General features: G+C 46.2%; 1 protein-coding gene across 2 annotated transcripts in view; it reads left to right on the forward strand.

The window, feature by feature from the left end:
* The first annotated feature begins 16,794 nt into the window (after positions 1-16,794).
* Positions 16,795-25,991, forward strand: part of CAPZB (capping actin protein of muscle Z-line subunit beta) — a 129,618-nt gene continuing 120,421 nt past the window's right edge. For both annotated transcript variants that reach the window (XM_059690998.1, XM_059690999.1), the window contains exon 1: positions 16,795-16,933. In XM_059690998.1, coding sequence (XP_059546981.1) covers positions 16,931-16,933 — 3 coding nt within the window. In that variant the 5' untranslated portion in view covers positions 16,795-16,930. The remainder of the gene's footprint in view (positions 16,934-25,991) is intronic.

Raw genomic sequence — 25,991 nt, forward strand, 5'->3', positions numbered from 1 at the left:
CCATCCTTCCTTCCGTCATGATTGGTGCCGGGATAGGCTTGTTATCCAAACAGGCCAATCAGAATCCTTCCACGAGATTTGGAATCCCTCTTGAAGTGCATTGGTGAAATAGAAAGAGCGTGAGCTTTGGTCTCTGAAGGTATGGATTCTGACTCATGAAGTTGGGCAAATTTCTTTACTTCTTTGAGTCTGTGTTTTTATCTTAGTATATAATGAAGCAAAACCTACCTCTTCAGGGTTGTGATGACTGATGGAGATAAAATATATACAGTTCTTGGCACACAATAGACATCAATGAATGGCTCATAACGTTCAGAACAAAAAAAAAAAAAAAAGAGTAATCTAATTAGCCCTCCCACTCTCCTACCCTGCCTAGTCATTCTTTACTCTGTAAGTAACTTTTAATTAACTATAATTGGGAGACCCATCTTCTAGGAGGGGCAGGGGTCATCCTTAATTCTCCTTGGCCCTTGAGATCTCTGGAGAGTAGAGATGAGATGAGAGAGTAAAATCTTAAAATGGAACAGTCATTGTTCAGCCAATCCAATGATAACTAGTGCTGGGGAATCCTTTAAGGAATTGTCTTCAGTCTAGAATCTAGACTAGATGCTAGATCAGTGCTGTCTAATAGAACTTTCTGCTATGATAGAACCATTCTATATCTGTGCTGTGCACTACAGTAGCCATTAGCTACATGTGGCTATTGAGCACTTGGAATATTGTCAGTGAGACTAAGGAACTGAATTACTTCTTTATTTAAATTGATTGAAATTTAAATATCCACATTGGACAGAGTAAATGCAATGCGGTACCATCTCACACCTGTCAGAATGGCAATCATCAACAAATCAACAAATGACAAGTGCTGGCGAGGATGTAGAGAAAAAGGAACCCTCGTGCACTGCTGGTGGGAATGCAGATTGGTACAGCCACTGTGGAGAATAGTATGGAGTTTCCTCAAAAAACTAAAAATGGAACTCCCATTTGACCCAGTGATCCCACTTCTAGGAATATATCCCAAGAAACTAGAAACACCAATCAGAAAGGACATATGCACCCCTATGTTCATAGCAGCACAATTTACAATAGCTGAGATTTGGAAACAGCCTAAGTGCTCGTCAGCAGATGAGTGGATTAAAAAACTGTTACATCTACACAATGGAACACTACGCTGTGGTAAAAAAAAGAAGGAATTCTTACCATTTGCAACAGCATGGATGGACCTGGAGAGCATTATGCTAAGCGAAATAAGCCAGTTAGAGAAAGATAAATATCACATGATCTCACTCATATATGGAATATAATGAACAACATAAACTGATGAACAAAAACAGATCCAGAGACAGAGAAGCATCGATCAGACCGTCAAACCTCAGAGGGAAGGTAGGGGAGGGAGGGGGTAAAGGGGAGAGATCAACCAAAGGACTTATATGCATGCATATAAGCCTAACCAATGGACGCAGACACCAGGGGGGTGCGGTAAGTGCATGAGTGGGGGTGGGTGGGGGGCAATGGGGGGGATAAGGACACATATGTAATACCTTAACCAATAAAGAAAAAAATAAATTGAAACTTAAATATCGACATTGGACAGAGTAGCTCTAGATGGAAGCATGGCATTAGCAGATAAACACAGAAGTGGGTGAGAGTAACACCCAGTGCTTGCTTGGGCAAGAACTTGTGCAGGAAGGGCTATGAGTTGGAAGCAGGCGGGTCTGCAGAGTTGGAGCAGTTGCTAAAGAAAAGTCGTCTGTCCAGCTGGCAGTTACAAACAACGCATGCTGGTTTATGTGCGCTGTATGCAAATCCACAGGGCTTCTGAGAAGAAGGTCTTAGATTTTTTTTTTCAAATTTGTAAATTGCAAAGTAATTTAACCAATCACAGAAAGACTAATAACTAACGGAGGGAAAATCCCTCCAAATCCTACCACACAGTTATGATCATATTTGTATATTTCTTTTCAACTTTTACACATGCATGTTTATACTGCACATGCATATTTAAAAATTGTAATCTAATCCCCAAGGATATACATTTTGAATGCTACAGTTTCCATTTATCATATGTATTTTTCTGTGTCATCATAATCTTTTGTATCATTTTCAAAAACTGCACAATATTTTATTGGACACACTCACTATAATTCATATAACCATCCCCCTATTTCTGTATTTCTTTTTTTGGATGTTTCCAATTTCCTTCAGCCTGATGCTGGAATAGGTGACCTAGTGCGCATAACTCCTCCCCAGCTGGCCCCATGCTTTTGTGTGGCAGAAGGAGTATGAGCTTTGAAGGCAGACAGACCTGGGTTTAAATCCTGGGCCTTCACCTAGTAGCTACATGACTTCTGACAAGATCATTCATCTCCCTGGGTTTCAACATTTTCATCTAAACAATGGGAATAATAGCATCTGCCTTCCCAGGTTATCAGGATTGGACATTTGTAAATTGCTCCCACACTGCCTGGACTAAGAAGATGCTCAATGAATTACAATTAACACTATTATAATTATTTTTAAATTTATAATTATTTTTAGAAAGTTCAATTACTGGTAGTCTTTACAGTCTAGTCAGAGTTCCAAGGACCTCTGAATTTATTTTAAAGGAGGGACCTTTAAAAAAAAAATATATATATATATATTTTAATTGATTTCAGAGAGGAAGGGAGAGGGAGAAATAGAAACATCAATGATGAGAGAGAATCATTGAATGGTTGCCTCCTGCGCAGTCCCTACTGGAGATTGACCCCGCAACCCGGGCATGTGCCCTTGACCCAATAGAACCTGGGACCCTTCAGTCTGCAGACCGACGGTCTATCCACTGAGCCAGACCAGCTAAGGCAGGACCTCTGAATTTTGAGAATTTTTTATTTGTTTATGCTAATGGCCCCTCTCATAGCCCCTCCCTCTTGATTGGACCAGAATCCCCTTAGCTTAGACACTGGGAGGCTGAGGGTCCCTAAGCATTAGAGAAGGGTGGGGGGAGTGTCCTGGAGGAGGACTACGGAGATGGGCTAGGGGAGGATGCCACCTTCACTTACTAACCACATGCACATCCACCTCTTAGGCTTGATTCTCCCAGGAATGGGCAACATCAAAATGAGGGCGGAGGAAGAAACAGGAGGCACTTGTAAGATGTGCTTTCTTGCCAGAGTTGACAGCTGTGGGGTGGTAGATAAGGAAGGCACTCTATTTGGAATTCTGCCCCTCTGGGGGGTCCTAGTCACTCCTGAGTTACCGGGAGCAAATAACTAAGCCCCTGTCAGCTTGTTTTCCTTGTCTGTTAAGTGACAATGATAATGTCTACATGGAATTAAGAAGCTCAAATATAAACAACAGTGCTCATCTTCAGACATGAACACCAGCTATGTACCAGGTCCCGGATTGGGCGATTCACATGCATTACCTTGTCCAGTTGTCACAAAGGAGGAAAGCAGAGCTCTGAGAGGTGAAGGGCCATGCTCACCCCACTGCACCTCCCTGATTTACAAACTGTCCAGCCCTGGATGACTGTAATTTATTTTTTTTAATTGAATTTATTGGGGTGACATTGGTTAACAAAATTATGTGGGTTTCAGGTGTACAATGCTATAATACATCATCTGTATATTGTATTGTGTGTTCACCACCCCAAGTCAAGTCTCCTTCCGTCACCATTTATCCCCCGATGCCCTCTTGGTTGTAATTTCTTGTTTGTAATTTGTTATTAGACCTTCTGGAGTTCTTCAGCTCATTTTCTGGAGATTTTTTGCTAAAAAGTTCTTCCAGAGGGTTACAGAGTTCATCGAACCAGTAAGACTTGACATTTATTTGTTGAGCACCTACTATGTGGTAGGGATGGTTCTGCAACTCAGCAGAGAACACCAAGCACAAATTACCCTCAAAGAGGATATATTTTTGTGTGGGGAGACTGACAGAGGAAAGCAAACAAATGTAGAATATGCCCTGATGTGATGAGAGTGCTGGGGAGAAAATAAAACAGGGGAAGGGGTTGAGAGCGATTTCATGGCCAATGGTCAGAGAAGGTGCTATGACGACCGTGGTGTTCATTGCTCAGACATTAGGGTCAACAAGAATGTACTCTCCATAAGGACAGGCCCTTGTTCATCCCTGTGGCTCAATAAATCTTTGTTGAATGAGTAAATGAACAAACAGCCATTGTCTCAGACCTGCTGGAGAGATGTCTACTTTAAGACAGGCATGGGATTTTGGATTCTGCTCTTATCAACTGACACTTAACGGAGAACCTTCTGTGTTCTGGGCACTGGTCCAGCCTCTGTGGCTGCCGAATAACCCCTTCCCTTGAGGCTCTTCACTAGAGATGATGATGAAACTAGCAATTTAGCCGTCTAGGAGAGAAGGGAGCAAAGAGAAGGAGGAAAGAGCGAGGGGTTAAGTACAAAGTGTAACAGTTTCAGGGCCCGGAAGGCGTTTAGCTAGTGGATTGCCTGACCTTTATTTCTTGGTGCAAAAAATATCTAGTTCTGCTTTTTGGACTGGGGCTCGCTGAGTCGGGGGTTCAAAGAGAATAGCATGAGGATAGAAGTGGCAGATGTCATCTGCAGCAGATGGTGATGCCCCAGAGACAGCCTGTGGCCTTGAAGATGCTTCCCTCCGCCCTCTCTGGGCCAGGAATCAAGGTCAGGGGCAGACAACCAAGCTCAGTTCCCTGGGGTCCCAATCCCAGCCTTTCAGCAAGGCCAGCTATTCCCAAGAACGTCACCCTTGTTCCACCCTTGGACGCCACACCAGGTTCAGCAGAGTTTCAGAGGCCAAGGGTGTGAGAAGAATCGTCCCAGCATCTGTTACTAACCATTATTTCCATTCTTTTGGCTGTGCTTGCTCCTTGGTCCCAAAGATGCTGGGTCAGGCCTTTGTTCAGCCCCACAAGAGGAGGAGATGATTATTAAAAGAACAGATTTTGCATTCCATATTTACCCCAGATGACATTGCCTTCATCCCTAAAATAGCTCCAGATCGCCTGGGTGGAACTCGCTGGTTCCTTTTCATCTTGTTATTTTGCAACTGTTTGCAACCATCACCATAGTGATATTATCAGAGCGGGTCAAATGAAATTCCTAATTCTTGGGTTGTTATTGGTTTTTCTTTTGTACCTCGGAACATGACTTTTTCACCCCAAACCAGCTCTTTTATGTCTTATAAGCAGTTAAGTTCTCAGCTCCCAAGTCAGCAGCAGCCCTCTGACTGATTCCCAGCAGTTAAAACGGCAGAGGTGGTCCACGCTTGGATGAGGGATGGAAGGGCTTGGGCTGAGTTTCCAAACTGAAAACTGTACGTACCAGAAATCTCCTTTCCTTCAGATAAAACTTGGGTTAAAGTTTCAGGGTGTTGAAAGAGGCACTAAATAAACGAAGGGTCTAAAGAACCTTTAGTGTTTGGACCAAGAAACATGGCTATAGAGTTCAACAAATAAACACAGCTGGCGTGGGGTGAGCCTTTAGCAAACAATTATCTTCTTGATTATTTTTTTTCTTCATAATCATCCTCTTGGATAAAAGCCTTTATTATAACATTCTCCTACACTGCTGATGGGTTGTGAGTTTGTGTGACTTTTTAATATAAAACTTGGCAATGGGTAGGAAAAGTCTCGACAATGTGCTCTTCCTTTGATGTGAACTACTCGTGGCTTCTAAGAAAATAATTAGGGATGTGAGCAGAGGGGTACATACGAAAATGTTCATTGTTAATGAAGGAGAAAAACTGGAAATAACCTAACTGTACCACATTAGGGGATTGCTTTTAAAAATCACAATCTAGCCCTAACCAGTTTGGCTCAGTGGATAGAGCGTTGGCCTGCAGACTGAAGGGTCCCAAGTTCGATTCCAGTCAAGGGCATGTACCTTGTTTGCGGCACATCTCCAGTAGGGGGTGTGCAGGAGGTAGCTGATCAATGTTTCTCTCTCATCGATGTTTCTAACTCTCTATCCCTCTCCCTTCCTCTCTGTAAAAAATCAATAGAAAAATATATTTTAAAAAAATAAATAAATGTTTGTAAAAAAATCACGATCTAGCCATACAATGGATACTAAGCCACCATTAAAAATTATGCCACAGAAGAGCGTGGGCTGGCGTTGCTCAGTGGTTAGAGCAACGGCCTGCACACGGAAGGGTTGAGGGTTCCATTTTCAGTGAAGGGCACATGCCTCCGTTGCAGGTTCAATTCCTGGCCCCAGTTGGGGCACATGTGGGAGGTAACCAATTGATGTCTCTCTCTCACATTGATGTCTCTCTTCTCTCCCCTACCTCCACTTTCTCTAAAAATCAATGGAAAAAATATCCTCAGTTGAGAATTAACAATAAAAATATATATATATTATGCCACAGGAGAATCTTCAATAACACATAAAATAGTCATAATGTGTTATTTGGCAGAGAAAAGCAGGTTACAAAAATGTGTGAATAGCATGATCCTATTCTTGTAAAATGTATATATATATATATATATATATATATATATATATATATACACACACACAATAGAAAAAGATTAGAAGGATAGGTTCTAAAAATATAGGTCATTATTTCTTAGGTATTTTTCTTTGTGTGTGTTTTATCTATAACACTTTTTACAATAAGCATGTATTTCTGTAGCCAGATGTTTAAAATGCTATTTTAATGATAATAATAATAATAATAATAATAATCTATCATACCTTTTGAAATCATCCGATGGTTCTTGTGGGCAGAAATAGAATCTTATTCCAGGAGCCCATAAAGCTCATAAGCTAGAAAGTGCTCAATGATCTCTTACTGTGGTTGGAAGATAACGAATAAATAGTATAGCACATGGGACTAATAAATATTTAGCAACCATGGGTTTTCTGCTTATTTAGAGTTCAAGGTCAAAGACATACAAGGCTGACATAACCAGGTATAAAATACATGGATCACATAACAAAACTGGTAAATGTATTTACAAAATACCAACAGTCATTCAATGTTTGGTAAAAACAGTGAAGATTGTGGGGGGTTCGCGAAGGGGGACCACACATGAAAACAATAGCATACTATATGCCACCTACTTATTGCTTATCTTATTTAAATCTCATAACGATTCTTTGTGGTAGGTATCATACCCCCATTTTATAAATGTGGAAACTAGGATATGGAGGTTAGTCGCCTGCCCTTTCAACATTGCAGGGAGAAAAAAGTATGCATTTATTCAGCTAGGAGAGGCATAGATCCCAGTTTATGACTGGAATGGCTGCAATAGGAAGGAAAAGAAAGGATGGAGAAGGAAGACCTGTACACTTATGGCATGGTCCCAAAAGTATTTCACCAGACTGACAAACATTTAGTTTGCTGGCTGGAGAAAATGATAATAATTTTAACTACCCTCCTTTGAGCCCTTGAGGATGATGTTGATATAAAAATGGGGATTACAGGGTGTCATTATATTCAACCTCACTGGCCTGTGGGAAGTGGTGGAAGTTATAGCAAAAATGTGCTAGAGAGTAAATTACACAGAACCCGAGGATCTATCATCACTATGATCATCACTCAAAACATCTAAACACCTCTTTGTTTGAGGTAATGTGGAGGAGTAAAGAAAGGAAAGGTTTTGGGATCAGACAGATCTCCGTTCAAATCCTGGCTCACTATCCATGTAGCTACGTGATCTTTGTCCAGCCTCAACAGGCTCTTCCTGGAGACATCAGGCTTTTATGGAAATCCTGCTTAAATTGATCATCCCAAACTTTTCTTGTTATATTGGAAGCTATCATGGGGAACTCTTTAGACCTGTATTAGTCAGGGCAGTGCCAGCTGCTGAAACAAAAAATCCCCAACTCTTAGTGGCTTGCTACAAAACTGGTTTATTTTCTCCCTGAGATATAGTCTGATTGGATGTTTTCAGTGGACTGTCCTAGAAGGGGATTCAGACTTCTTCCATCCTGGAGTCTTCCCTCGGATCCTCTGCTGGCTGGAGAGAAAGAGAAGGCATCTTATGGACATGTCTGGAGGTGGCACATGTCATTTCCTCCCACATTTCATTGGTCAAACCCAGTCACATAACCACAGCCGAACTCAGGGGAGAATGGCAATTATAGACTATGCTTGTGCCCAGGAAAAGGAAATGAAAAGGGTGAACATGTGGCCTGTTAGTGCTGCATACTTGCAGTAATCACAGATAGTGTAGGGCAGAGAATGAAAGGCCTTCTAGATAAAGCCCAACATAACCACGATGGCAGCGCCCAGCAATGGCGCCCAACTGAGAGATCTTTGGCAGTCAGAGATCTTTGACACGTGTACGTTTTAAACTGGGCCAGACCTTACAGGATCTTAGATCAAGTATGTTTGATCCTGTCTGGCAGTTTTAAGCGGTCAATCAAGCAAGACTTACTATTAAGTCTTGAGATCAGGTAGTGTAGGTCTTCTTTTTTTCTTTTTCAAGATTCTAAGATCTTTGCATTTCCACACATATTTAAATCAGCTTGTCAATTTCTACAAAACAAACTTGCTGGGATTTTAAATTAGATTGTGTTAAATCTGTAGATCATTTTGGGGCGAGTCAACATCTTAACAATATTGAGTTTCCCGATCCATGAATAGGGTACATCTATTTATGTAGATCTTTAATTTTTCTCAGCAATGTTTTCTAGTTTTCGAGGTACATAGGACTTGCATGTCTTTCATTAAATGTATCCCTAAGTATTTAGTGTTTTTTGATGTCATGGCCAATGGTATTTTAAAACTTTTTCTAATTGTTCATTGCTCTGATCTTTTATTCCAGCCTTTCGTTAGACTGGTCTTCAAGTCTTGCCACTTTTTCAGCTACTACATCAGTTCTGCATCTCGCTTAGTTTCATTGAGAACATTGCAATGTCTGATTGGAATGAGGGATGAGCGCTTCGGAGGAGTTGAGGATAGCCTAGAAGTTTGTACCCAGGATGAGTGTGCTTGGAGTTTTTCTGGCTTCATTCATAGAGTACCATATTCCAGGTGCTATGCTAATTGCTTGTGATATGATTCACAGCCCCCTGCCTCAAGGAGCCCAGTAAGGGCAAATCACAAGTGAAAAGGTGATTCGATAAGATGTACTCAGTTCAGGGGTTTCCGTGGGAACATTCAGCAGGCCCCACACAGCTTTTGAGGGGATGGTCAGAGAATACTCCAAGGAGGAGGAGGAGGAGGTGATGATTCTTCTGAGTCTGAAGGGTCAGCCTTAGACACATTGCAGGGACCATCCCAAGCCTGGTGGGCGGTTGGCTGGCCAGCTTAATAAACTAAACATGAATTCCCCCAAATATGCCTATAAAACTCCAACAGCTGGCCCACATGTGAGAGGCCTTCCTATAACTCTGAGCAAGACCCCACAGATGGTCGGGATACAAATACTTCTGGTCCAGCAGGAGGCAGCTGCAAGTTCTCCCAGGTACCTATTAGGAAAGCAAAAACAAAGCCGAGAGACGACGGTGTCTAACCTCAGACTAAAGTATCGTCTTGGCACCGAAGTCTTTGGGGATGCATTAAAACGAAGTGGATTGCTAGTGGTCTGTCTACTGCCCTCCTCTTGCTACATGTTCTTTCAAGATGCTGTGGGGTGGAAAAAGTTGATCTAAGCTGTCTAGCCGAGGCTGCCTCCGCTACAAACCACAGTGTTCTGTCTTCAAAGGAAATCAGCATTTTTTGTGCCTGTATTCATTCCTTAGGGTTCCAATAACTAGAAATTTCTGAGACCCAAAAGGAGCCTGTTTCATTAATTTGCATGAGTTTACCCAGAATGCATGCCTGTGATGACCATGTGTTTTGGGTTTTGCTTTGTTTTTTTCTACTCTTCAAAATGTCTTTCTTCGCCTATTAGTTATAGGTCCCTGATTTCCCGTTATCAAGGAAACAGCTCCCCTTCCCCATTACCAGGTCCCCATCCCTGCCAGCTCCAAGGGTGAGCTCACGACTGAGGCCTGCTGGTAAATGAAGTCATAAGCATGGATGAGGTTGTCTAAGGAAAAAGCACAAAGTAAAAGAAGGAGAGATCTCATAATTGAGCCGTGAGGAACCCCATCATTTAGTGATTGTGTAGAAGAGAATGCATCCAAGAGAACACAGAGAAGGAGCCATCATAGAGGTAGGATTAAGACCAAGACCATCATGTGATATCATGGAAACCAATGTGAGAGGATGTTTCAAGGAGGTAGGAGGGACCAACAATGTCATGATGTTACTGGGGAGTCAAAGGAGGTGGTTTTGACATGAGGTAGAGGTGACCTTAGGGCCATTTTATTGGAGAAGTGATGGAATGGAATGGGAAATTAGAAAGTGGGGAGAGGAAATACTGCCAATTCTGTAGCTGCAAAAGGCAGGAGATGGGGTGGTAGGCTAAGGCAGTGGTCGGCAAACTCATTAGTCAACAGAGCCAAATATCAACAGTACAATGATTGAAATTTCTTTTGAGAGCCAAATTTTTTAAACTTAAACGATATAGGTAGGTACATTGTTATTAACTTAATTAGGGTACTCCTAAAGCTTAGGAAGAGCCACACTCAAGGGGCCAAAGAGCCGCATGTGGCTCATGAGCCGCAGTTTGCCGACCACAGGGCTAAGGGGATGTGGGATTCATGAAAAAAAAATTTTTAACATAAGGTCTGAGACACTTAGGCATGTTTGAAACCACAGTAATCATCTGATTGAGAGGAAGTAGTTGAACAATCTGGGGAGAGAAGGGATAATTGAAGTGTAAGAATCCCAAGAAATAGGTCCCCAAGAGGGAATATTGTTTACAGCATTTCCCTAACTTACTTGGAGGGCCAGCCCATTCATGCAGAGGGTTTTTTGTTTGTTTTTTTAAATCTTTATTGTTGAGATTATTACAGATGTCCCTCTTTTTTCCCCCCATAGCTCCCCTCCACCTGGTTCCCATCCCACCTCAGGCCCTCACCACCCTATTGTCTGTGTCCATAGGTACTGCATACATGCATTTAAGATCTTTGTCTAATCTCTTCCCACCCCCCCCACACCCCCTTCCCTCTGAGAATCATCAGTCTGTTCCATTTCCATGCCCCTGATTCTATTTCATTCACCAGTTTATTCTGTTCATCAGATTTTTTTATTCATTTGAGTTTTAGATTCACTTGTTGATAGATATGTATTTGTTATCACTTTGTTGCTATGCAGAGTTTATTTTGATCAGTATTCTGTAGAAAGCACTATGGCCCAAATTATGTCAAAGACCCATCCCCGAACCAGTAAGCATGGCCAAGGCCATACTTTGGCTTCAGCCAATCAGAATCCTCTCTTCTGGAGCTGGAGGTGGGCTCAAGTCCACCCAAACAAAATGAGGATGAGGAAAGGTCAAGTTGTAGAAAAGAGGGTGTGCATATGTGGGAGATACCTGAGAAGTGGCCTCTAAACCAGCTGAATGATGGGGAAAATGGAATTACCAGGTGGTGTTCCTTCCCTCCTGGTCTAGCGAGGGGTTGAAAAAAAAAAAAAAAAGCTGGCTAACTCTAGAGTTCTCTTGTATCTCCAAAGACAAAATAAAACATCTGAAACCACTGTTAGTAATCCAAGATCCACAACTCAGGAAGCAGTGCCAGGCCTTTAAATCAGAGGTGATTTAGGAGCTAAGCAATCCCCAGCCCTTGGACACTTGTGCATTTATTAATCCAACAGTTGCAGCTGTGGATTGAAGGAGGAAAGATAGAAACCATGTTGGGTGAACTTCTGAGCAATGCCTGCTTTTACGTGTCCTGTAGTAGCTGATGAGCATCACAAAAAAAATTCAATATTTAGTTTCACCTGGAGATTGCTTCATTCCTTGGGTGGTGGTCCTATTTGGCTCTGGGCTTCCCTGCCACCCTGCCTCAGTTCAGCAAACACATATGGTCACCTACTGTGTGCAAGTTGTCATGTTATATGCTGGAATGTAGTATCATCTTTTGACATTTACAAAGCATCTTCCTACACATGATCTCAATTTAGTGATTCTGAGAAAAAAACTTTGAGTCAGAAATACAAAAGTGAGGATGGATTTATCCACTTATCTGTGTAATCTTAGGCAAGTCATTTCATCTAAGCCTCAACTTCTTCTTCTATAAAATGATAATAATAGAAGTTCCAACCTCAAAGGATTGTTGGGAGGAATCAATGAGACAATACAACAGCCTAGCACATAGTATCCAGTCAATTAAAAGTAGCCATTACTTTATTATTCATTTTTGTCCACTTATTCACACAATGATGTTAATATTTATTACTTTACTTCACTGGTCTTCATTGAGCACCTACTATGTTCTAGGTGCTGAAGATCCCTAGTGACCACAGAGCAGTTAGATACAGAAAAGAAGGGGTCCCAGAACTGAGCCCTCGGAAAAGGAAGAGGAACTATCGCAGGGAACACAGAGACGACCTGAGCACCAGGAGAGGTGCACCAAGGAGGAGAAGTCAGTAGTAACATGAGGCCCCCCAATGCCCCCTGGTTCCTGTAACCTGGAGTTTCCAGGTCAACAGGTGGAGGCACAAGCTCGACCCAGGCTGATTGGAGAAGCTATTGGAGTTGGTGTGGAAACAAAGTTTTGATGTGAAGGGAGCGAGAAAATGGGGAGGGGAGGTGGCTGGTGGGAAATGTAGGATCAAGGAGATTTTTGTTAAAACTTTTTTTAAAACATGAGATATTGTGGCATGTGATTTTCAGAAGGTGGGGATAATCTAGTATAGAGGGAGAAATTCGTGTCTAAGAGGGAAGCAGAGAGTCAGCGGAGGGGTTGGTTCTGATAGGTGCACAAAACCTTCACTCACTGTAAGAGTAGGGAAGGCAGAGAACATGGGCACGGTGCAGAGTTGTTGGTAGGTGAGAGGGCTCCTGTCTGATTGGTTCTGTTATCTCTGACGTAAGAGGCAACCTCATCTGCTCAGAGTGAAGATGAGAGACAAAGGAGGAAGAAGAGTGAAAAATCCTCATCCTCGGGGAGCGTGAGGAATTGAATGCAGCAGGGAGATATAGCAGGATCGCAAGGCAGGAATGCTAGGCTCCTTTGAAATTTGTGGTCATCAATTTAAAGTGATTCTAGCCACTTTTATTTCCCAGCCATGCTCGTATATTCTGATTTAAGCATAGAGTAGGAGATTGGCTGGTCTTAACTATGTTAGGCAAGTTAGAAGGGATCGGGCAAAAGGGTAATGGGTTTTTGCAAGGAAGTGAGTATAATGATCATTACTAAGCTGGCAAGGAGGGAAGTGAACATGAGGGGGAGGATAGAGCTGAAAATCTGGCAGGTCAAGGGTTTGCAGGTCTTGATGAGGTTGAAAAAATGCCTGTGTGTGATATTGCAATAAGGAGGCTAAAGACAGATCTGAGATCTTTACAATTGTGCTTTCTGAGATAGTGCAATTATTGGTGAGAGTGAGTCCAGGGTAAGACCAATAGGAGAGGGTATCTGAAGACAGGAGAAGGGAAAACTCATTGGTAGGGAAGACATGAATAAGGGAGAAATCAGTCAGATTTCAGATGGATTATGCTTATGGAGGCTGAAACCATAAAGTAAGGTACAGGAGGTGTGATGGAAGTCAGTTCATGAGAACAAAAAGGAGGAGTGGCAGGTGGGAAAATATGATAGTGAGAACTGGAAGGGGATTGGGTCTTTGAAAGAGGAAGGGAGGAGAGACAATACTAAAACTATTTATGGTGCTTGCCTGCTTATCTATAGCCCCTTGTAGGCAGTCATGTTTAATGCCACATGCCCTATGCTCAGAGCAATAGTTGACTGGTCAAGCTCTGACCTATAGGCAGCCAATCTGTGGACATGAGCTGTCAACGCTAAGACTTAATTGAATTCTGTCTTGGAATCTGAATTATGAAAAAAAAAAAAGAATTTGCCAGTTAATATAGCCAGTTGATGCAGGGAATAAAAGAGGACAAAGGTTACCTGGATGGACCTCATACAGGCTGACATGTCGAGGGAATAGGGTTGAAAGCTGAAGATGCCAGACAGTAAAGGAAGAATGTATCAGATGCATCCAAAGAAGCAGAAATGGGGAGTAGCCATGCTGGGTTAGTTTCTGAACCCTCTTATTATGAGCTAACAACTTTCAAAGGTTTTTGAGCAGAGAAGCAACATAATCAAATCTGGGGTGATGAGTGTCGGCTCTGACCCCAGACTGCCTGGCTTCAAAAACATTAGCTTTGTGATCTTGGGCAAGTTACGTAACCTTTCTGTACCTCAGTTCCCTCATCTGTACAGTGGGAATTACAGCACTGCACTCATAGGGTTGTAGTGAGGCTCACATGAGAAAATACACGTGATGCATTTTGAACAAGGCTTCCTTTCAATCTTATTTTCTTCAATTAGACAGTTCAAGTGTTGCTTCTTTCTCAAAACTTTCCCTCATGCCCTTATTTATCGCTTGGCTTCCAGGAGGGACACCCCCTTTTCTTGGTCCTCCTTCTCAGTCACCTTGCTGGTGCCTCTTTATCTTCTTGACCTCTTCTCTCTACATTCACCTCCTAACTGAGCTGACCTAGCTGTCTTATGCTCTTATGTACTTTAAACTATTATTTATTAGCTGATAGTTCTCATAAGTTTATCACCAACTCCAACTTCTTCCCCCAACTCCAGGCTTCTATGATTTCTTATTTGGCATCTCCATTTAAAATTCCAAAGGCAATTTCAAACATAACTTGCCTCAAACTGACTCTTATGCTACCCGCCCCCCCCCCCCCGAAAAAAATCTGTTTCTCCTATAATCTTCCACAGATCAATAAATGGCAAATCCTTCCAATGTTGATCAAGCTAAGAATCTTAGTATCATTCTTGACTCCTTAGTTTCATGCCCACCACCAATCTATCAGCAAAAATCCAGAATGTGATCTTTTTGTGCCACCCCCATGTTACTGCCCTGATAAAGGCACCCTTGTCTCTCTGCTGTGTGACCTTGGGTTACCTCTTCGGATTTCCTTGATGAGAATTAAATGAGTTATTATTTGTAAATTGGTGAACAGTGTCTATCACACATAAGTGCTTTTTAAATAAATAAAACATGCCTTGCACACAGAACTAGCTTTCTAACAGCCCTAGTCCCCCTACAGTCCATTCAGAACACAGCAGCCTCCTGTCCTTTTAAAGTCAGGGCATAGTCCTGCAACTGCTCTGCACTTCTCGGAGTGGCTCCCACCACCCTCCCCTTGCTCAATCTAGGACAGCTACCTTGTCCCATGACCACACCAGGGACTGTCCCCATCGGGTGTTTGCCCTTGCTTGGGCCTCCTTCTGATTAAATATTACTAAGTTAGGCCTCCTCTGGCCTCATTTTACTCACTCTGATTTTTCGCCACATCTCCAATCACCTGACACTCTTATCTATTTAGTAGTTGATTATCTCCCCTGCAATGTTCAATCTCCAACATGGACTGTCTTGTTCATTACTTTATCCCTAGAGCCTTGTGCTTGTATACAGTAGGTGCTCAATACTTACTAAGTGAAAAGAATCCCTTCTCTGAATTCCCATAACACACAGGTGTGAATCATTCTTGTGGGACTTATGTCACCTTTTATGTTGGTGGCAGGTTGTACTCTACTCTGAGTTCTCCGGGTTAGCAGAGGGTGCTAGGACATGATAGTAATTCCTGTCATGTATGCAACACTACAATTTACAATCCCCTCATAGGTGACCTGATGTGATTCTCACAAGAGAGTGAGCAAGCTAGGGAGGGTAGGGTTAGCATCCCAGGTCTCCTGCCTTCTAGAACAAGCTCAACAAATATTTATTGAATGAAGAGGGGTAAAGAAAAAGAACATCCGAGTCATCCTGTGGAGGCAGCCCCACTGGACAAATGCGCTGGTTCTCTGTAGCACGTGTAAAAAGACAACACCTAACAGTTACTGAGCCCAGTTTTCTAATCGTTATCTGTGTCGCCCTCACAGCTATCCTGTAGCTGGTAGCTAAAAGGACATGTTTATGTCTTGTTCACCTATTATCTTTTGGTGCCTCAAACAAGGCCTGGTATTAGTAAGTGCTCAAGGTTCTTTCTTTTTATTATTATTCAATTCTCACCTGAGGATATTTTTTCCATTGATTTCTAGAGAGTGGAAGGGAGGGAGGGGGCAGAGAGAGACACAGATTGGTTGCCTCCCCCACGCGCCCCAACTGGGGCTGGGGAACCTGCCACCGAGACACATGCCCTTGACCGGGCATCGAATCCGTGACCCTTCGGTCCGACGTTCTAACCATTGAGACAACCTGGCCATGGCCCTAGGCTCTTTTTTTAAGGGATCGGGCTCAGGTGCAGCGACTTGCTCAGATCCCACACGTAGCAGCAGCGGTTTCCCATTTCAGGTTCACGCACTACACTCTGGGCTGGGCTGGGCTGGGCTGGGCTGGGCTGGCGGACAGCACCAGTTCCGGGTTCGCCGCGGGAGTGAGCGCGTGTCCCGGGTGGGGTGGGGTGGGGTGGGGAGGGACTGACCCCTCCCAGCCCCAGTGCCTTCCGCATCCGCGCCCGGGAGGCCCGCGGGCACGGGTCCCCCGAGGCCACACGCTTCTGCAGCCCCAGAGCAGACGGTCGGATCGGGGTGCGGGCGCAAGACCCCCCATCCCGGGGTCAGCTCCAGCGCGGACCCGGCCGCCACGCGGGGTCCGGAGCGCGGCCCGCCCACCCCGCCGGCCGCCGCGCCCGGTCCCGCCCGCAGGCCCCGCCCCTCACTTCCCTGATCGGCGCTCCGCCCCCCCGCGCCGCGCTCCATACTTGGCGATCGCCGCGGCCCTGCGCGCTCATTGGCCGAGAGCCGGCTGCGTGGGGGCGGGCCCGGGCCGGCCGGGGCGGGGAAGGAAGGTGGCGGCGGCCCGGCGCGGGGGGGAGGGGGGCGCTGACCCGGATGTTCACTCCTGGGCACCCGGGGAAGTGGAAGCGCCGGGCCCTGCTGCTGGGGGGAGAGCCACAGACGCCGGGACCGGGACCGCCGCCGCCGCCGCCGCCATGGTAAAAGCCCGACGCCGGCCTCCCCCAGCCCCCGGGCCCCCGCCGGAGCGCACGTCCCCTTCCCCGCGCCGAACCCGGTCCGTGAAGGGTGGGTTCTCCCGGGTGGGGGAGGGGCGGGGTCCGGACCTCAGGTGGACACCATCCCTGCAGGCTCCGGAGAGCCGCCGGCCCGGGCGGCTCGGGTGGGCAGCGGCCCTGCCACCCCTCCCTGGCCCCGCCCTTGGCGTCCCGCTCTCCACCTCGGGGTCCAGGCTAGTCTCCTCCATAGCCCACGCTGGAATCTCCTGGACTCTGGGCCAGGCACCCCCTCCGGTGACCCAGGCGTGGTCTCCCCTTCTCCTCCCCATGGCCCGGGCTAGGTCCCCCTTCCTCGTCCCTCTAGTCGAGGCGAGGCCGTCGTTTCTCCCTCCCATGGCCCAGGCCAGGCCTCTGTCGCCATCCTCCATGGCCTCAGCCCGGACCCCGTCAACTCCTGCAGTGGCCTCAGCCTAGACTTGTTTCCTCTCCCCCATGGCTTCAGCCTGAGTCTTCCCTCTGCCTTGGTCATTAGTCTGGACCTCCTCCTCCTCCGCCGCCCATGGCGTCACCCCACCCCACCCCCCATGACCCCCGTCCCAGGACTTCTCACCACTCTGAAGAGTAGCCCGCGCAGCCCCCTCTGTCCGGGCTTTACCCTCCCCCCAGGGCCCTACTCCCTGCCCTGCCCCCAGGTGGTCCCCTCCCTTTCCCTTCTTTGCCATCTCTGGGAAGCGAGGGGGAGTCTCTAGCCCGCAGTGGGGAGTGGGGTGGTCCCAGGGTTGTGCCTACTCACGTTTGGGGGTTGCCCCTTCTGGGGAAGCCGGCTGGGAGGGAGGGAAGGCAGGGCGGGCATCTGTCCCCGGAAGGCAGCCCGCTCTGCGGGCCCTTCCGCGGGTGCGCGGGTGCGGTGCTTGCAGAGCGTCCTGCCGGCGGTCGGGCCCGAGTGAGCGGAGGGATGAGGGTGGGGGAGCCGACAGGACAGGGATGAACGCACAATCACCCTTGTGAGGCCGCAGCCTTGGGGGGAGCCGGCCGGCCCCGAGGGCAACATACGGCCTGGACACGATGCACCCCAGCAGGCGCAGCCTCCCTTTCCCCCTGAACTGTCAGCTCGTCAGGGTTGGAACTGCTGATTATGGAGTTGTCTTGGATCAGGTGAGCGAGTCTCGGAGGGAGAAGCTAGCTCCACGCGTGGTGTTTGTTTTGGTAATGAAGGCAGGTGCTCTCTGGGGCTCTGGTTGGCCCGAGGTTTCACACAGGCCCGCACATGTGCACCTGCTCTCCTGTCCACTTTGCAGCCTTGTGCAGAGCGGGCCCAGCACCTCGGCGGGAAGGGCTAGAGGGCTTCTGCCTCACATGGCCAAGGAACTCTTGGAGAGTGCGCTGGCAGAGCTCAGGCTGTCCACCTGCTCCTCCCACCCAGGCTGGGCAGACATTTGCATGTGGACTTTGGGCTCCAAAGGGTTTTGAGGATATTGGTTCCTTGTTTAATTAAGGGATGTTGCTGCTAAACTAGGATGACTAATTCAGACTGTCCAAGTTTTTTCCTGATGCCTTCCGGTATATTAATTAAAAACGTGGCCGTTGCCATGTTCCACGCTACTGGACTTCTCTTCATTGGCGGAGAACTGGCTGCAGGGGGTGGTGGCCCAGCCCTAGGCCTGTGTGGAGAAAGACACTTCGTAACAGACTTGGGTGAGGACTTTGAAAGTGGAGTGAGGTTTTGTAAATTGTTCTTAGGACAAAAGCAGGGGAGAGTGGGTGGGGTTGCCAGGTGGGACTACTCAGAGCTGGGAGGGGCATCTTGCCTTAGCCCTGGGTGCCAGATTCTCCAAATGTGATGGGAAAATGCCCTTAAATGACCCAGGAGGCTTCTCAAGAGGTTGGGTCTTACGTGGACAGTCTGAAAGGACTGTGGGAGGGGTGGTGGAAAAGGCCTCCCATTTCTTGGGGGGCTGTGAGCTTCACCTATATCAGCTCATTTAATCCATATAGAGCCCTTTGAGGAATTGCTGTTTCTATTTTACAGACAAAGAATTCTGCTGAGACTCAGAGGGTTGGATAACTTAATCAAGGTGTTGCTCAGTCAGTGGAAGTGCTCTAAATCGGGCAGGCTCTAACTTTGTCCTTCCCATTGCCCCAGGCTGCTGAAGTGTGGGAAGATATAAAGAATACTGTTTAGAAAACATAATAATGGGGTGCTCAGAGATGCAGCATTTAGTGTCCTCTACCAACTGAGCTATTGAGGGAAGCACAGGAACATTTATTGACTATGGATTGTGTGCTGTGTCCTTTGCATAGGGGACCCTGTTTAATGTATGGTGATGCAGGCATAGTTAGCTGGGGCCAGAATGGGAGCTCTTTGAGGGTAGGGATTTTTGTCTGTGTTTTCCATGGTTCTATCCCTGGCACTGAAGGAAGTGGCTTGGAGTGCTCTTTTTTGGGGTGTGTCTATGTCCATGAACTTAGCCTCTTGGAGTTCATACTCATTCTCTCAATGACTTGTTCTTAGTACAGCCCCCAGTTGATAAGTAATTTCTGACTGCTTATTGTCAAATTTATTCTCTACCAGAATACTAGGACATAAACTGTGTAGCCAGTTGGGGTAGGACAGAAGTGGTGGTGTGGGGTTGCAGCATAGGTAAATGAATTAAGAACACTGTGGTTTTTATTTTTAGTAGATTCGAAGATAGAGCAAATAGCTAGATCTCGGTTATCCATGGAGGAAAAGAGCGGTTTGAGAATCTGAAATGCATTAGACTTTGGAGTAAATTCCATGATTTTTGTTGGCATCAGTTAAGAATGCATAGGCAAATGGAATTTATATGCATTCCCTTAGCAGGTAATAATGTTACCACTGTGTGTAACTGCTTTATAGTTTAACGCATTTTTCCGTACACAACTCTAGCTTCTAACTTGGGGATTATTGTTCTAACTTGGAATTATGATTCTGGTACTGATGGTGGTGGGGCTGTCCCAGGGAAGGGATAGGTGAGGTCCCCTTATGAGTTGGCTCTCTGACTAACAGATGGTTTGGCCTTACAGAAGCTGATAGGTGTTGCCTGTCATATTATTACAAAGTGAAACAGTATAGTTAACACTAATGTGTCTTGGCTGGTCTCCTGGTGTGGGTAGATACATCCCTCATGTATATATACAGCCTTCATTTAAATCCAATTGGCCTCTGTTTGGTGGGATGCTTGAAAAAGTAGCCAACGATTGATAGTTTGAGATTAAGGAGATGATGAATCATACATCCGAAAGCAGATATTCTTGTTTATAACTTGGAAGTCCTATGTTTCTTTTACGTTCTGTGGGGGAGGGAAGAGGACAGATGACTGACAGCACAGAGAAATGGCTGGGGAGGTGCATCGACCATTGAGACTCCTGTTTCCCAGTTGGGGAAATGTTTGCTGTTAGGCAAATTCAAGTTAGGCAAATGCAAAAGTGTGTTGGGGGCTACCTGAAGCTACAGGATAACATTAATTCACTGTATATTAACTCTTCTCCGTGCTGCTTTATGTGCTGAGCACACAGTGATGAGCAAGACAGGCAAGGGTCTGTGCCCTCACAGCTTACATTATTGGGCATGGAGGAGGGGCACATTTCATATGCCTAAAGTCTAAGGAGGAAGAGCCTTGTTTAATATAATGATAAGCACACCTATGTGAGATATGGCAGGAGACTTAAGAGTAAGTTGGGGCTTGCGCCAGCTTCACTCCCAGATCTTTTGGAGTGTACCTGCCCTTGCCTCTGCCATCTCTGTGGAAGTGAATTGCAGTGCACATAGTCTATTCCTTTGCAGAACGGAAGCTCTCCCATCCACGAAGTCCTACCCTTCTAACTTGGGGAGCTACCATTGACGGAGGGTCTGTTGTGACCCAGAAACGTGACTAGGTTATACCTTATCCTCCGTTTTACTTACAAGGAACCTGAAGCTTGAGTGAGAAGTTGAGTGACCAGTGTGAATGGCAGGCCTGGGACGCAGATCTGGTTCCACCTGACACCCGTGTGGACGCTCACTCTGTTTCTCAGAAACAGTGAGCACCAGGCTGTAGGGGTACAGGATTTTGTCCCATTTCTCCTTGCAGCAGATCCCAAGGAAAGTAGGGTGCAGAAGCCCAAAGGATGCAATTGCAAGATCACCTGTATTAGGACCAGCTAGAGCAATGCCATTTCCAAACCTGGCCTTTACAGGTTAACGTTTCGGTGTAAGGAGGTGGACGTGACGTTTATATGACACCAGGCACGTGCCATGCACTGCACTAGGAGCTTTAGCCTAGTCCCCTAGTGTATCCTCCTGCAACAGCCTGGCCAGGAGGGGAGTTCAGCCTTAGGAGGGAGGCAGCATAATTTAAGAAGTTAGGACTTAGGAGCCAGACTGACTGCCTTGGGATAATAACAGTACCTCCTAATAAGGCTTTTGTGAGGATTAAATGAGATAATAATGCATGTCAAGTACTTCAAACAACATCTGGCACATAATTATGTAAGTATTAACTATTATTCTCATCACCATTTTACAGATGCGGTTCAAAGGGGTATGTGGTTAGTCCCTCTAATAGCTACTAAGTGAAGGAACTGGGTTTTCTGACTCCAGAGCTAGTCCCCTTTTCCCCACCCCTTACTGCCTACTGAAGGCTCATTTCAAGTTTGCTTGGCTTTGGGCCATGCCTTGAAGGAAGACTTTCCCTAATGGAGCCTGAGGCTCTACCTCACCATAGAAGTCAAGGCTCCCTGTGCCCTGGCCACCACCTGTTGCCCCAGCCTGGCGCTAGGTGTCAGGTCTGATCCTGTGCCTGGGGGAGCCCCCAGGCTTGGAAGAAGAGGCTCAGGACTGGGGACAGCACATGTGAGCTCTGTGAGAGCAGGGACCTTGTCTGTTTGGTTCTCATTAACTGCCCCACACCTGGCACTGGTCGCCTGGTGCTTGGTAAGGTCTTCATGAGCACTGAGTGAATGAGTGGTGTGAGCAGAGAGGTGGCTGCGTTTTGTTTGCTGCCTGCTCCACAGAACGTGGGCTTGGCAGATTTGGGTTGGAGTCCTGTCTCTGCCACTCAGTATGTGATCTAATCTCCCTTTGCCTCAGTTTCTTTTTCAAATTTTTTTATTATTGATTTTTAAATTTTATTTGAGAAAGAGAGATAAACATCGATTTGTTGTTCCACTTATTTATGCGTTCATTGGTTGTTTCTTGTCTGTGCCCTGACCCGGCCAGGGCCTCAGTTTCTTGAGGGTAACATTTTATGGGGATGCCAGGCGAAAGAAATGAAATGTGAAGTGTACTTAATCTGGTACCACAGTAAGTGGTAGCTGTGATTACTATTTGCCTTACTTATTCTGCTTTCCATAGAGTAAGGGACACAAATAGAAGCCATAGCCCCTGTCCTCTAATCCAAAAGGGGAGGCAAGATGCACCAAGAAAGTTAAGTGCAGCAGGAAGGAAGTGGTAATAGGAAAGACGGAACAAGGGCCACGCCTGCCATCCCTGCGGGTTTGACTTGCCTTCCACCTCCTCAGGAAGCCCTGTAGACCAGCGGTCACCAACCTTCGGACCTCATGGACCACGGGTTGGTGACCACTGCTGTAGACCACTCCAGCCCACACTCGTGAAGCCTGGGGAAACCTTGCCCAGGCAGAGAGGATGGGGTTGGGTGCAGTCAGGGAGAGGCCATTCTAGGTAGAGGTCTGGAACCAAAAGCAAGGTCAGAGGTCTGGTCTGCCTCGTGAGTTTGGGGACCAGCCATGGAGGAGACAGAGCGAGTTTAGGGACCTCAGTCTGGGGAGTGAGTTGTGGAGTGCCCGAGTTGCTAAGCTAAGGAGTTTGCATTTGGTCTGAGACAGTGTGGAGCCAGTTACATTTTTGACAGGGCAGGTAGAAATTTGAGGAGGCTGGCAGAGAGGCGGTATTTTAGGAAGAGTCATCTGGCTGGGGTTTGCAGGAAGGATCTGGGAAGTCAAAGAGGCATTTGCAAGCATCAGCTGTGCGGCTACAAAGGTCCTGGCCACTGAGCGACTGTGGATATGGAAAGGAAGGAATGGTTCAGAAAGATAGGACGACAGAATGAGACGTTGTGATTTACCACCTCTGGGGCTGAGGGTGACGTTTCTGTCCCCAGAGCTCCCCCACGAAGGCATTCTGATAATGGTTTATCATTGACCAGCAACTATTTCTGGTCAGTTTAAATCCTAAGATAGTGGTGTCTGCAAAGCCTGATTTTCTATTAACAACTGACTGGGGGTTTCAGTCTGGATAGCCCAGTGATCCATCTGCCCAGCCATTCTCTATCTGCTGTGGCACCAGATTGCTGCTCATTTTGCACGGCATGAGCGTTGAGCTATGAATCAGGAGGCATGGTTTGATTCCTGGTCAGGGCATATGCCCAGGTTGCGGGCATGATCCCCGGTGGGGGGCGTGCTAGAGGCAGCCGATCACTGATTCTCATCATTGATGTTTTTATCTCTCCCTCTCCCTTCCTCTCTGAAATCAATAAATATATATTTTAAAAAATTTGCACAGCATTAGACTCTGGGCAAACAGATGTCGAAGCCGCCCAGTCTGCTGAGGGGGACAGAGACCAGAGCTGCAGAGTGGAGGTGCTACATGGTGGCTGTAACAGTGACAGGTCTTTTTAACAGACCACTTTTTAATATCCACAGCAACCCTGCGAAGCAAGTTCTCACATCACCCTCAGTCCACAGCAAGGAAACCAGTCCTTCCTGGGTAGTGACTCACTTGTGCTCTGGTCACCAGGCACCTCTGCCTGTGGTGTTTTTTCCATTAGGTCACCCATTCATGGATGCTCTCTGAGCAGTCAGATAGGCCTGTTAGAATGTGAGCCTTAATGTTAAATGGAGGAGGCAGATAGAGCAGGTAAATCTGAGATTGTGACTGACTTGGGCATGAGTGCAGAACCAGGGTGATGGAATTCCAACACAAGTGGGCGTGGGGGCTCGCTCGCCTCTCCCTTTCCCTCCCACTCCTGTCCCGATATCTCTGGAAATCTGTGGAGAGGAGCCTTCATCTACAACTTTCCAGTGATAAATGCCCTGACCAGCAGTCATATTTCTTCCAAGGCAGCAACCCTGGTGGTTACCATCCACTTGTCCTATAGGAATTATTGTGAGGATTAGGTGAGTTTATGTGCAGAAAGTGTAGACTATGCCTGGAACTTGTAATTACAGCAGGAGTGTTGGTTGCTACATGATTATTTTATCAATACAGGTGATTGATAGGTGGTGTTTCATTGAACCTCTCAGCCAACCTGGAAGGCAAGTGATAGCCCCTTGTTCTGTTGAGACCCCCCCAAAGAGGTAAAGCCCTTGCCCAAGGGTGGCAATCTTAAGGGCTTTCAGCCCTGTGTTTTCTGGCTGAAAAGTTCTTTTTTTGTTTTTTTGGCTAAAAAGTTCTTATTGCAGATGACAAGCAGTCCTTACCACTGGCTCAGGCCCTGAACTTCTCCAACCACTGCTTATACTGCTCTGTGAAGCTTCCTCTTTTAGCATTCGACTCAGCACAACCCTTTTGAGTTCGGATCTGATCTGAAACCATTATATTATTTAACATTATTTGTCTCAGAGGTTCTCATAAAAAGATTTAGGCAGAGGACTCATTACAGTTACCAAGTGAAATATCTTTAATTAAAACTATTAAGGTCATGAAAAGATGCTTTTGCTCTTCCCTTTCTTCTGGGATATGTGAATAGCGAGCAGTCTCCTGTTGGAATTGAGCATTTCCTGGTGATGCCCAGTGCCCTTTTCCCTTCTCATTCATAGCCATGATCGGTAGATGGGAGCAAGTCTGGATTGCTCACATCTGATGTTGCTACTCAAGGCTTCTCCATTATGAGGCTTTGTCCCTGATGGGATGGATCTGCCTTCGCTTGGACAGGCTTCCAGGATGCAATTTTGTGCTGAGAAACTGAAAGGAGGGGCTTTTTTTTTTTTTTTAATATATTTTATTGATTTTTTACAGAGAAGAAGGGAGAGAGATAGAGAGTTAGAAACATCGATGAGAGAGAAACATCGATCAGCTGCCTCCTGCACACCTCCTACTGGGGATGTGCCCGCAACCCAGGTACATGCCCTTGACCGGAATCGAACCTGGGACCACTCAGTCCGCAGGCTGACGCTCTATCCACTGAGCCAAACCGGTTTCGGCGAAAGGAGGGGCTTTTATCAGCCACACACGCCCAGTGAAGTCGGATTTCAGGCCACTGTGGCCACTGAAGGAGGGAGCTACTCTTGAATGTTTCCCTGTCTCATATCTGGCTTGTTTTTTTTTTTTTAACAGTCTTTGCTTCTCTGCTGAGTATGGCTTACTGGCGACTCCCAGTCAGTGTGGGTCCCTGGGGCTGGATGCAGACCTATCATCAAGGAACAGAAACCCTGACACAGCAATGGCCAAGCTTGGCCACTTAGGTGCTTTGCACTGTTGAGAATTTCTGAAGTGCACCGTCCTTCCTTGTGTGTCCTCCTCCAGGCAGCTCCCATCTTGAAATCTCTTTCAGCCATAGTGGGTGTGGACCCCTGGTGGTCTCTGCCTTGTATTAAGTAGAGTACTCATGGACCAGAAACTAGATGTCGCCTGAGATAGCAGTCTTCATCCCTTACCTTATTAAGTAGTCCCTCCTGGATGCTCTATTAGTCACAGCAATAGCACCTTCCTTCTGCCAGTGTCTCTGCTGGATACCCACGGTCACTATCTCTCACTCTCTCAACTCCACCCTGTGAAGCTGTTTCCTCATTGTGACGTTCAGGAAACTGAGGCTCAGAAAGGTTTAGTGACTTGCCTAAGGGACCCCAGCTAGTTAGTGGGTCCAGGTCCATCCCACTCAAAAGCTCATGCTTATTCAGCTCTGCTGCCTTGCCTCTCATATGCATGGACTCACCAGGATGCTTATTTGATGGATGAGGAAACTGAGATTGAGAGAGGTTCATCTATAGGTCTGACCGCAGTGGCTGAAGTCTGGGTTTAGGTTAGAAGTTAAAGTTTTTGGGTTTTTTTTGGTTTGAATTGTTAAATGAAAGCAGCTAGAAC

This window comes from Myotis daubentonii, chromosome 3, assembly GCF_963259705.1.
Source record: "Myotis daubentonii chromosome 3, mMyoDau2.1, whole genome shotgun sequence".
In the NCBI taxonomy this organism is placed as follows: Eukaryota; Metazoa; Chordata; class Mammalia; order Chiroptera; family Vespertilionidae; genus Myotis; species Myotis daubentonii.